Below are 14399 nucleotides of genomic sequence, written 5' to 3' on the forward strand. Positions count from 1 at the left end.
AAGTCTAAGTCCGGCAGCTAGCCGTGGTATTCGTGAAGAATAAAATAGAGATAGTTCTCAGAAGATTAAAGAGATTAATAAAAAGTTTGTTCAGAAAAGTGAATTTTTAATTGAGAAAAATATAAATCATTAAAAAGTAGAAAAAGAATGAATTTAAAAGTCATATTGAAATATAAAAATAATAAAAGTGAAAAATAAAAAATAAAAATAAAGTGAGTAAGAAAGTAAATATAAAAAATTTGTGTAAGAGATATGAAATAAAAGAATTAAAAGAAAATATTGAAAGAATCTAATATCAGCAAAAAGAAATAAAAGTAATTCTATAAAAGAATATTAATTAGAATATATTTTTAAATACAACGTTTATTTATGGGGTTTGGGTCTTAAATTTTGTATAATTAAATTAAAAGGAATATTAAAGTTCATAGTAAAATATCAATCTAGAGAATCTAAATTAAGTATTTCTTAAATCTTTCTAAAAATCAATTTCAACTTGACGAAAAAGCAGAGCATCAGATTCGTATTTCAAAAGGATTGAATTCCCTAAAAGTGAGTAAAACTTTTACAACACTTTACACACATACCACTTTTTCATTCACACGCATATATATCTACTCTATTTTACACACACTATCATTTTATTATTTTAAAGATACAAAAGTTATATATTTAATTGTATTAGGGACTTTTGGGAAAAATACATATTATCATTGTTCTCAACATAATTTTGCATTATAATTTCAACATCCTAAAATTTTCCTATCTTCTCTTAATATCACAAGAATAGAGTTCTCAACCTCTTAGTTGAATAAAAACTAAGTAGAGGGGGAATCCACTACCTTTACGTTTTTTCGTCCGAAGGACACGTTAGTTAAAGTTTTAAAAATTAATCTTTTAAAATTAAAATTAAATTTCTAAATCCTACTTTAACACCGTTTATTCATTGCTTTATTAAATATACTGAATCTCAATGTGGTGGTAGATTTACTATGTTAAACCTATATTTTGTTGGTAGCTTTCATATTATTAAATCATTTTAAATTATAGGTTGAAATGACAGGTTTGTCAGGAATTATTAAGTTCGACCACCAAGGATTCAGATCAGACTTTGTTCTGGATATAATTGAGTTAAATACAAAGGATGGTGTAAAAAAAATTGGTACATGGAATAGTACAAAAGGTGTAAATTTTACACGTAGCTATGGAGAAGTGTATACTGAAATAGTTGAAAGCCTTCAAAACAAAACTTTTACCGTTACAACAATTTTGGTAAGTCTCAAGAATTCTTGTATAGCATTGACTCTTTAAAAACTGTTTAAAGCTTTATTGATTTTGATTCAATTTGGATTTTTAATTCCTAAGCACTACTGTACCTGAAGACCCTTAAAATTATTTTAATTAAATTTTTTCAACTATTTAACTAAACAAACAACTAACTTGTTTAGAAACTTTAAAAAATAAAAGGTGATCTATCGTCTTAATAAAATTCTTTAAAATGGGTAACTTTACAAAAGGTTTAACCTATTGCAATAGGTTAAAACTTCTGTACCTAAAGATACTAACTTATTAGTAATATTAATAGACTAAGTTTGTGAATATTAAATATGGTCCTAGTAATTTAAATTAAAATGATGCTCTATTTTCTTCAGAGTGCTCCATACTGCATGAGAAAGGACTCTAGTGTACAGCTGGTTGGAAATGCTCAGTTCGAAGGATACAGTGTCGACTTAATTCGTGATATATCTCGCATTTTGGGGTTTAATTATACTATTCATCTTGTTCAAGATAATCGCTATGGATCTTTAAACAAGGTTACAAAAGAATGGGATGGCATGATAAAAGAACTTCTTGAACAAAAAGCTGACTTAGCTATAGCAGATTTAACAATAACATATGATCGAGAACAGGCAGTTGATTTTACTATGCCATTTATGAACTTAGGTAAGCTACATTATGAACGTGTGTTAAATCGCAAATTAAGTTTTAACCTTTAACCCCTTAACTGTTTTAGGAAAATACAACATGATTGTCCCAAACTGCCCAGCGGAATCTAATACTTTTTCAAATAGTATAATATATTTAAATTATAACTAATTATTCAATTATTTTCTAAAATATCATTAATGACCCTTATAATTTCTTATAATATTGATATAAAGAAAAATATCTATCAATTTATAAACAAATTATATTTATTTTGATTTTTGAGTGATAGTGAACACGACCCACGGGTGGGACGGAAACAGTTAAGGCCATACTTTTTCACGACCCACCCGTGGGTCGGAAACAGGCAACGGGTTAATAATTGTGACCAATAGAAATTATCAATTTGAATTATTTAATAAAATTATTATTTGCAATTATTTAAAAGAAATCAATAAATAATCTCCTAGACTTTATCTGCTATTTTATTATTTTTAATTAATCAGATAATCTTTCAGTCTAATCAGCAATTAATTCTCATGTCTCTCACGAACAATTTTACCAAAAATATAGCTCAGTTGAGCGCTAGTTATTTTACTTTTTTTTCAAATTACTAAAATAACAAAATAATTTATCACTTAAAATTTAACTTGACAAAAATCAAAATTGAGTCTCTAATGTTGGGGGGGGGGGATTGCTATTGAAACCGCCATGGAAAGCACATGGCGTGAAGCACAATTATTAAACACAAAAATTTCAGGTTAACTCGCCGTTGTTGGTAATGGTTAATGAAATAAAGAACGCTGGTTAATCCAAATTAATTTATTCGTAACAACGCTGGCTCTCGAAGCATATTAATCCACTGTTAATCAACGGTTTATTAATCGATTTAGAAATAGTCACTCAAGTCTAGTTCACACAACGTTCGACTATAATTACCAAATTATAAATTCACTCTATTTATCACAAAGTATTCTCTCAAATTTTAGATTTCGTTCCGTAAATTTATGTCTCAAATTAATGATTCTATAATGACGAAAACTACTTTCTTTCTTTCAAACGAACAACGCGTCCTTTCTCTTAACTCACAATATCTCAATATATCACTCTCCGTACACACAGTCTCGGTAACACAGTAGTCAAAATCAAACTATAACTTTAAATAATATTAATTAGTAATTTAAAAGTGCAACGGAAGCGTCCATATTAATGTGCAGGGGCGGAACTATAGTTGGCACTAAAGTGTCATAGAGAAAATTCAGTGACAGTGACGAACCACTTTGTCACACAATATAGGAATACATGTATACTTACCAGAAATGGATTCTTTGAATAGTTAAATTGACTACTATTTTCTTCATTTTTTTAATACACCTGTCACATCTTTTTTAAAAGCAAACATCTTCATGCAACAAAGGCATATTATGGTCACTCTCCCTAAGTGTACAAGCTCATCCAAAGAAACTTTGTATAGTCTGCAGGTCTATAAAGTACCCATTATTTCTAAAGGGTAATATTATATTTCAATAAAATACTCATTCTTATCTTAGGGTAATAATTGGCACTTTATTGACCTGCTGAGCAATAAGCGAAAGGTCAACATGCGCCCATATAGGTAGCGAAGAGTGACCACAATACGCCTTTGTTGCAAAAAGTGTCGCATGTACTATAATGTTAACAAAGTTTGTGGTAATTATGTTTCAGGTATCAGTATATTATATCGGAAACCGATAAAGCAACCACCAAATCTATTTTCATTTCTAAGTCCTTTAAGTCTAGATGTTTGGATTTACATGGCAACAGCATATCTTGGAGTATCTGTTCTACTATTTATTCTAGCAAGGCATGTATAACATTATTGTTTATAAAGCAAATTTTACTATTACAAAAAATATGAAAATAAAAAAGACACTTGAAATATTGTCTTTCCACTAACACCGTAAATCATAAATATTAAACACCATACTTCTTTTAAAATGGAGTCAAATATAAAGGTAATAATCATTAATGCGATGTGATCGCTGCCCTATTGAAAAAGAACGACTGTAAATACGGGCGTAAATGTGACTGTGAATACGACCCTAAATACGAGCCTCAGTAGGGTAGTGTAATTGAAACAGTACATACAGCAGTATTTATGCCCGTATTTAGGGTCGTTTTTACGGTCGTATATGAATACTATTTTTTTCCATATACATTAAATACAATATTAGGGGAGGATGGGGCAAGGATAGTTAGGTAAGACCTTTTCGGATCTAGCGGCCAAACTTGATTATGTATCTGCAAATAAAAAGTATTTTTGGAAAGCCTGGTTATTTGGCTATAATTTTGCTGTACATTATTTTACTGTAGACTCAAATCCCTACGAGATATGAATGAAAAAGTAAACAAAAATTTTTAACTATCCTTGCCCCAGTACCGGGGCAAGGATAGTTAAAAGAATTCGAATGCTAAAAATGTTATAGAAAATCAGTAAATTTTTATTTTCTTTATTTTATTTGATGATTTAGACTATTCAATATTGTTATCTTAAGTATTAAAAATATGTATTGAACATTTTCTGAATTACAATTATTGTATTAAAATTCATCTGAACTAGAATCAGAGGTTTAACCAATTTTTTTCAGACGACCACCAATTTATTGGAAATAAGCTTCGTTTTCCGTATCCCAATGGGAAATTGCCAATGCTCACCATTGGCTAAATAATGGACCAATATTGGCTGCCAACAGTTTTTTCTTGGTCAAACATTGGCAGCCAATATTGGATCACTATTGGCTGCCAAGGCAAATGCCGGACTTTCCAAGCCTTGGTTATTCATTGGCAACAAAGATTGGACCAATATTAATGACCAATTATTCACCAATGCTTTAAAATTAAATTAATGCTTGGTTATTCCTTGGTTACCAATATTGAACCAACGTTTGAAATCAATATTTTACAAATACCAACACATAGCAAAAATTTTTCAAAAAAAAAAAAAATTAAATTACTAATCTAAAGAAAAAAAAATTAATTTAATTAGAACACTCTGTTAAAAACAGAATGTGATAAAAATCAGACAAAGACAAAATTTGTCTAAGTTTGAGAATGCAAGCGTCTCTCCTTATATAGAACTGGTAACGCCACTTGCTAGTGAGTGAAAGAAGCTCTGGCGCACCCTGGTGTTCGATTTTGAAATGTCCCGCGCTGCTTCAAAGTATATGCTCGAAATTACTTTGGATAAGTGCCACAAGGGTGCGCCAAAGTTTCTTCCTCTCGTTAGCAAGTGGCGTTACCAGTTCTATATAAGGAGAGACGCTTACATTCTCAAACTTAGACAAATATTATCTTTGTCTGATTTTTATCACATTCTGTTTTTAACAGAGTGTTCTAATTAAATTATTTTTTTTTCTTTAGATTAATAATTTAATTTTTTTTTTTTTTTTGAAAAATTTTTGCTATGTGTTGGTATTTGTAAAATATTGATTTCAAACGTTGGTTCAGTATTGGTAACCAATAAATAAGCAAGCATTAATTTAATTTTAAAGCATTGGTAATTAATTGGTCACTAATATTGGTCCAATCTTTGTTGCCAATGAATATCCAACGCTTGGAAAGTCCGGCATTTGCCTTGGCAGCCAATAGTGATCCAATATTGGCTGCCAATGCTTGGCAAAGTCGTGATCATCCCAAGACTCTGGCAATAGTGGCCCAATATTGGTTGCTATTATTGCACCATCATTGGTACTGCTGGCTCCCAATATAGGACCATTATTGCGCCAATGGTTAATTTCCCATTGGGATATAATAACGCACTATTATGTATATCAACCTAAAAAGAACAATTAAACACTTTTTTAAAATTTTCAATAGTATTAACACGCTTTTACCGTGCCGTATTATCTCTAACTATCCTTGCCCCATGAGCCCGTATTTCAGTTATTTCTAAATTTTAAGGAACGACGTGAATTAATTTGAAAATAAATACGATATTCGTGTTCAGCAGGAAATTCCACTCCGGAAAACACTTACGTAAATAAATATTCGGAAGCACTAATAAAGAAAACAATATGATAAACATTACGTTGATATTTTAGCAAAACAGACTTTTTTCAAAAATAATCTCCCAACTTCGCAAATGGTGACAGATTGACTTGCAATTTTTACAATCATCTTTTGGTGTTAAAACGCGAATATACTATGAATTACGCGATTTTTGAGCAAGCCGTCTAAGCATAACAGCAACTAACTATCCTTGCCCCTTAACTATCTTTGCCCCATCCTCCCCTACTCTAAAATAATATAATTTTTTAGATAAGTATTAAAATATAATTTATTCTTAAATAATTTGAAATTTTAAAGCGTTCAAATAAAAGAAATGCAAAAAACAATTTAAGGATATGTTAGGAATGAGGATAATATTATTTAACAGTAGTAGAAGATGATGTTTTATTACTATTATAATTATACTATAATTATAATTGTTATTTAACATATAAAAAATATAACACAAACAAATATATATAGGTATATATCACTTTATTTTACTCACAGCCACAAAAATACATATAATATTAATTCTCCATATTGGATCCACCATTTTTAATTTTGAAAATTAAAGACTAGTATTATTCCGTGCGCTCTCGTGCTCCGCGACCCAGTGTGCAAAGTTACAGAGCAATTCTATAACTATTCTAGAACAAAAAGAACAAGTTCTATAACTGGTGAGGAACAGGTAGGTCAAAATGTCGTTTCCCTGGAGGCACAAAATAGGAACAAAAGTCTGTAACAATTCTAGAACAAAACTAGAACATTGTTTTAGAACAAATATATAACAATTCAATAACAAAAGCGATTTGTCAAAAATAATACCCAAGTAGAAATCTAATACTTGTATAGTACAAATAAAATTTTACAAGTATGAATAAAAATATAAATAATTAATAGAATTGTTTTTTTGCAATAAGTTTTTAAAAAATATTTTTCTTATTTTCTTTAATTAATTTAAACGGACTATCTTATTTATTTAAATTAATGACTAAATTCTTATTATCATTGTTAATAATTATTTAAACTTATACTTTATGTAACACTACTATTATGAATTATACACAGAACACTTAAAACTAAGAATGAAAAACTTCGCACGCACGGGGAATCGAACCCTAGTCCTTGAAGACGCGAGTCGAATACGCATACCGCATAGCCACGCAAGCTTGAAAGTGATTTCACTTCAACTTCCTTCAGAATTGTTCGACTGTTATATACAGTACAAAAATGATAAATTGACTGTAACATATTTATTAAAAACAAATAATTATAAATGTATGTTTTATATTTGAACCCTAGTAAAAATAAACACGTGTTTATAGTAATAGAACAGTTATATTAAATTTTGTAACAGTGTTCTAGAACACTGTAGGAACAATGTTACTTCAAAATTTTATAACTTATTTAGAACAAATGTTACAATCTTCATTATAGAACAGATACAGAACAAATTTAGAACAAAGTTCTTGAACTGTTCTTTAATAAAATTGTAACACTTTTCTTTTTTGGTCTAGAACAGTTATAGTACGTGCACACTGGGGAGTTCTTCTTCCCGGCTCCTAATTTAAATGTTTCTTTAAAATTACTGTTAAATATTATTATATTTAAATGAAAACTATTTCTCAACTGTGTCTTAATTTTTATACACATTAAAAATAGTTATTTATGATGCAAGTGGGTATCTCCGAGCGTCGGGCGAGTTATTAGATCCGGAGCCTCAATTTTATTATCTTTTATTAAATGAGTCGAACAGCAGTTTTTCGTAAACTTACTATATTTTCTTTCATGTAAATGATTACGTTTAAATAAAAAATGAACACTGAAAAAAATGATATTGTCGATTTTGTGATACGAGTACAGTACGAACTCATAGCTGAAACAGCAATACTGTATGGCTGTCCCATGTCCACCAATATAATATGTGAGTATTGGCCATATTTATGGCAGTATCATAAATATATTTTTTTCAGTGATATAAAAACAAATATAACTAGGTTGTGAAGAAAATAGATTTCGGTTGTTTTAAAGGAACTATTGAACAGTAATTGTTTTAGATGACCAACATGAAAGAGCCCGAGTCGAAATTTAGATCCCTTGCTAAATAGTAAGTCGAATCTCTTTTAAACCTGCTTACTTTTCAAAACCTTCCTTTCACTCTTATTCACTCTCTTTTTAACGTCTTTTCAACCTCTATCAAATTGTTATAAAAAACTTGGAACCCTCTTTTAAACCTCTGTTCACTTTTAAGAATTCCTTTCATTTTTCTAACCTTTATTGAGATACAAGAATAGTAATGTTATAATTATTAGTCACTTTTCTATAACAAATTAAATATATTGTTAAAACATTCTATTTTGGAATCACTTCTATTAAATAATGTAAGTTGTTCGTGTCAAAGAACACCTTTCTGTTTCAAAGAGTCTACTGATTTATCCGCAAATTTCTATCTTCTTTCTAAACTACCACTTTTTTATAAGAGAATTTATGAAAAAATTAGATTATTAAACAAGTATTGTTGCAGAATTAATCTGGGTAAATGTTCTTATTACTTTAGAAGCTAAAGAATTTATTAAAAATTTTGTTAAACTAGTGTCTAGCATACTGTCCGCTCGTCGTACCGTTTAAGTTATTTTTGTTTTATTTATGTTACTTATCCGCTATTTTATTTATGTTTGGTGCTCATGGCTTTTCCCCGCTTATTGGTACTGTATTGTCATAGAACAAGTGTAATCTTTAAATAAATAATTTAAGTCGCGAATTTATTAGAAATACACGGAAAGAAAAGGTCTGGAAGAGATATCCATAAAAATATTGTTGAGCAGAATATTGTTGTGTTATCCAATTCATTGGAAGAGACAACTTTCAGAATGGAAGCACATTCCATATTCAATGGATGAGGGAGCCATATTATATTGTTGAATCAAATATGGATGTGACATCCTTAGGCATGGTTGGGCTTACAATTCATGCTATGGATTTTCACATATGGCTGCCTCATCCATATAAACTTTGGTTGGGAGATCCATAGTTAGTTCAAAATTTCGATACATGTTGCGCGCAATTCATTATCATGGCATCCATTTAAAAATGGTCGTCTCAATTTGTCCGTCGCGTCGGTTTCCTGCCACGTCTATATAATCACGTTGTGAGTTTATTGTGTATAAATAGTGTTATAATTGTTTATTATTTATTATCGTTATTGTCTATTAGTGTTTATGTAAATTCATTTTCATGAAATATGTGTAGAGTATATAAGGAATATTATATGCTCAAATATTGTAGTTGTGTGTATAGTGTAGTGGATAGCGTTAGTGTTTAGTATGCGTTAGGTCTAGGGTTCGCGTCTCCCCCATCGGTTAATAATTTATTTCGTAAATATGCGGTTATTCTATAAGTGGTGTGTATTAATTAACAAAAATGTGTATAAAATATCTCAAGTGACATAGAATTTAATTAATTGAGTGATTCTAATTTTTTTGTTTCCCATTTCCATTACTATGGATCACCCAACCATAGATCTTTTGCTGCTTCAACAATATACAGCCAGCCATAGAATATGGATGCAGCAACCTTAACTATGGATATCCCGTATTTTTCAATATAATATGGCTGTGATATCCACGTATCTGGATGTGTCAACTATTCCTTTTTCTCCGTGTAAAACAAACATATAACTATTTTCATTTCACGAACATCTGTTTCATCGTTGCAAAAAAACTATCTGTCTCCTCTTCTAAACTTCTATTCACTTTTAAGAACTCTTTTATTTTGAAAAGTTTTTTGATTGTTTTTGGTTTTGTGAAAAAAATGTTTTTTGATGCTCAGCTCGATACCTATTTCAGAGATTTTTAAATACTCCACAAAATATTGAGATATCCAAATCTTTAATTATTTAATAGTTTGAAAATTATTTTTGTTGATAAAGAAAAAAGTTATGTATATGATTCACTTCAATTATTTTGAATAAATTTATGTTTACTAGCAATGCTTAATATATCAGATTCATGAATCGTGTCATTTTAATAAATAAAACAATCTTATTCTAAATTGTGTATGCCCATTTAGAGGTTCGAAAGAGAATCTCACTTGCATGCAGTGATGGGTAAGTAATATACGTCACGTAAATTACACGAGTATTTTACGTATATTACGCATGTAAATTATCTCAAAAATTTCAAACACAATGCATTTTTTATGGTTTTTTTGATTCACCCTAAGTCAGAAAAGTAGGAGGGTAAAGAGGTTCAAAAGAAAGTCGAAATTTCGACTCGGGGGGATTTTTTAAAGGAAGGTATGGATTTAATATGTAAAATTTCACATATTCAGATTTAAAGAGCATTAAATGTTGAACAAAATATAAAACTTAGTTTCGATAGGTGGCTATTTGCCACAGTCAACCTAATTATCCATATAAATATAGCAACGTTTTTTAAAATTATATTTAGATTTACACCATATGAATGGTATAATCCTCACGTATGCAACAATTATCCGGATGTTCTGGAAAATCGATTCAAACTATTGAACTGTTTGTGGTTTACTATTGGATCCTTAATGCGCCAGGGTTGCGATGTTTTGCCCAAGTAAGATTACATTAAAGTTTATAATAAATCCCCAATTTCTCAAATAGTTATTTCATGAATAAAAAGGTCATGTATAATGAAAACAATATCTAGTATCTATACTATAATTGAGGGGCCGGATGTAGCAACTGTCCCCACGTGCTGTCGCAAGGGATAATACCAGTCAGGTAGCAGAGGCGCTCACTGCTCGCTGACTGGTATAGTCTTTTTGACAGCGCGTAGGGGCAGTTGATACATGCGGCCGCTCAATTAAGTTGCCTATACATTGTGGCGAACGTGAACGTGTGACGTCACATTGTTAATCAAATGGGGGAACGTACACGTTCACGTCGCGTACCATGGAATGTATAGCCACCTTTATAGGCGACGTACAGTTTGCCCTAAGGTTCATTACGTTTTAGAAAACTTTTTCTAAACTCTTAGATATGTGCGTCAATTTATTAAAAACTCTTAAAGCATTGTTCTATAAATTGTCAAATTCCCTTCTAAATGTTACTACAATTATCTATATACATAATTTTTGTTGTTGATTAGAATCAATTCACTACCCAAGTGCCACGCCAGGATTGACCTCCTCACTTAAATAGTATATGGACGACCCCTAAATAACGGACACCAGCTATTGAATTTTTGGTTGCCATTTTCAATTTTAAAAACCTGACATCAAATTTGAATTCAGTGATCCCGAAAACCTCCGAAAAAACATTTTCAGTCGTTTACGATGAATTTTTAAAAACGTTGATCATTTTTGTTATTTGTGGCTGAATATGGTGAAAAATAAACCTAAAACACCTATTTGCATCCCTTAAAAAATCATGTCTGCCGAAACAAAAAAACACTTATCAAATATTTTTCATTATCATAGGAAGAAGTCAATCCCGGCGTGGCACCTGGGTAGTGTTACTTGTAAGTTTTAATGGTCGTAAACATATTTTTTGATAGAATACGTAAAAACAATCAAATTTCAATTTTTTAAAAACCGTTTCCTTACTTTTAGCAAAAACAATTCAATTTGACAATTTTAAAACAAATAGATTTCTTCTTTACTTATAGAGCAATACCATGCATATGCTAAATTCGTAAATGTTTGTGTAATTAAAATCTGTGGTGCAATAAAACATTTCATTTACAAACTGCGTATCTATTAATACTTCTGCTTCAGAATAATACTAAACTGCGTAAATAACATTGCAGAGAACCGATAGATATTTCCTCAAATATATTATAACATGATATAATACTTTGAATGCACTAAAGTAGAGGAAACTGAGGCACCTTTTTGCAATTGTCAGTTACCAGAGATAGGGGCCGTACACATAATACGTCACGCGTCTAGGGGGAGGGAGGGGGTCTGAGAATTGTGACTAAGTGTGACATGGGGGAGGGGGGGGGGGTGAACTCATGTGTTACGTCACAATCTTTTAAATTCAAAGATTATAAGAAATTATATGTGACAATGTCACTTTTTCTAAATAAAACAAGTTAAAAATGCTTTAAACTATTTAATATCTATTATGTACCTGTTTAACATCTATTGGCATATTATTTATAATATGATGATAAATAATATATTCTCTTAATTTGAATCAGTTAAAAATCATGGTTTTAACTGACAATCAGTAGTGACTGACTTTTTGCTTCTGAATCAGTTAAAAATAACTGAAAAATTATCCACAAAACACCGAAATTTTTCTAAATATTGTATATTAAAGATTTGCTTGCATAATTCGAAAAATTTACTTGCAAAGTTTATTTTAAAATTGTGTAAAGATTTAAATTTCTCACTCCAATAAATGTCTATCGTCAAATTTTCTTAAAAATATAGCTTGAAACTTTCCTGAACATTTGAATTGCATTTTCGACTATACTTTCGTGAAAATTTTCCTGAAAATTTAACTTAAATTTTCAGGAAAGTTTCGCGCTACACATTTATTGAAGTGGGATATTTAAATCTTTACACAATTTTCACTAAACTTTGCATTTAAATATTTCAAAGCTTAATTGCGAGTAAATCTTTAGTAAATTTTTAGGAAAGTTTCGGTGCTATGTATAGGTAGTTAAACGTGACTAATTGAATCAATCAAAAACAATTGTATTGAAACATCAGTTATTTTCAACTAATTGTCAGAAAAAAAATATTACTATTTGAATTAGTGACTGACTTTTTGCTTCTAAATCAGGTATTTTTAACTGCGATTCAATAATTTATAGTGTAAGATATAATATATATATTGTCCAATGTATAAAATTTACAGTGAAATTTACGTGTGTGACGTGACGTAGGGGGGAGGGGGGGTTCAAGATTTGTGACGAAGTGTGACATAGGGGGAGGGAGGGGTTAAAAAGGGTCCAAAATCGCGTGACGTATTATGTGTACGGCTCCATACATACATGGGAACATATTTAAAAACACGTTTTTTGAGTTCCTGAGGTTGAAAAACATCATAATCAATAAAAAAATTACGGTTGAAAATGGTTTTAAATCTTTTTATTTCAGCATCCTTAGCAAGTCGGTATATGTGCATCCTCTTAGACAATAAAGTGTATGTATAACCTCGCGAGATGGAAACTTCGCTGTGGTCACATAAGACTAATGTGTGGTTTGAATCAGAATCGGTTACAAAACTGTTAAATGTGGTGTGTGTACGCCTGACGTGAAAGTGTATGTAGTGACTTCAGAAAAATATGTTACTACTTTCTTGGCATATAAAATTGACATTGATCGCAACTGATGTTTAGGGTTTCGTGGCCAATGGCCGAAACCCTTATAGCGAGACTCCGGTGTCGGTCCGTAATTTTCCCTATCAGCCGTTGCCATGGAAACCGTCGCTGTGCTAATGGTTACCATAGGAACGGTTGCTATGGTAATGGCTACCATGGCAACGGTTGATATAGTAATGGTTACCATAGCAATAGTTTCTATGGTATCCAAAGAAACTACTAGATGTGTTTAAGATTGATTTTATTAATTATTTATTCTTTTTATCCTTTTAGGCCTTGAAACACTAAGATGTAAGCGCCTTGTGCCTGCTTCTCTCACTGATTTTTTAAAAGCCTGTATTAATCTTTAAATTTAAAGTTTTATTAAATTAATAAACTTCTTATTATTTTTAAGGTAAATAATTTTTTTTAGCAAAATAATTTGAGAAGTTAATATATATATATATACAGCAGTTTGGAATATAGTGATTGTAATAGTACAGTGCGTCCGTGTTTATACTGCGTTAGTTTAGGTTAGTTTTAGGATTATACATATAAGCGAGCGAAATTAAATGTACGTGTGAAGTAAGAATGTGAACAAAATCGAATGTAGTTGTATGCGAGGTTGGTTCATATGTGAGTAAATTCGAAGAAAATAGTTTTTAATTTTTACTTCATAGAGTATTGCAGTTGTGATCCGTTCTGATTACAAACCTATCTGTGCAGGCGTCACCAGTTGCTTATTTTACAAAACTGATCTGTAGTGAGTAAAGGTACGTTCATATTTTTCTCCATTTCCATTCCGTCTTTATTAATCTTTATTAGTAGCGACCTACTGCCAGTCCTAACCCACTATAACCCCTAACCCTTCTTTTGGAGTCCTTTACCCACCTCAAAACTGTCGAAAGACTAAAGTCTTTGGGGGTGAGTCTCCAACTCTGTCGCAAATCGCGTTTTTAAATTTCTGCTAATATTCTGTGTCAATGGTTGAAAGAGGAATGCAGCAAATTAAAATAAATAAAATCAATAAATAAAAGAAATATCCAAAGTAAACATTATAGAAAAATTAAATAAATAACAATTATAAATAATAATAAACGAATAATAAATTTGTATGAAAAATTATTTCCGCTCTTTGTCACTATTCTTCCTTTTCTACTT

General features: G+C 30.5%; 1 protein-coding gene across 6 annotated transcripts in view; it reads left to right on the forward strand.

The window, feature by feature from the left end:
• Positions 1–14399, forward strand: part of LOC122503018 (glutamate receptor ionotropic, kainate 2) — an 88966-nt gene that overhangs the window by 40099 nt on the left and 34468 nt on the right. For 4 of the 6 annotated variants that reach the window (XM_043613408.1, XM_043613411.1, XM_043613409.1 and 1 more), the window contains 4 exons: positions 1048–1269; positions 1650–1941; positions 3628–3766; positions 10401–10538. In XM_043613408.1, coding sequence (XP_043469343.1) covers positions 1048–1269; positions 1650–1941; positions 3628–3766; positions 10401–10538 — 791 coding nt within the window. The remainder of the gene's footprint in view (positions 1–1047; positions 1270–1649; positions 1942–3627; positions 3767–10400; positions 10539–14399) is intronic. The other 2 variants (XM_043613412.1, XM_043613410.1) reach the window with 1 other exon arrangement.

Source organism: Leptopilina heterotoma, unplaced genomic scaffold (genome assembly GCF_015476425.1).
Source record: "Leptopilina heterotoma isolate Lh14 unplaced genomic scaffold, ASM1547642v1 Lhet_24, whole genome shotgun sequence".
NCBI classification, from domain to species: domain Eukaryota; kingdom Metazoa; phylum Arthropoda; class Insecta; order Hymenoptera; family Figitidae; genus Leptopilina; species Leptopilina heterotoma.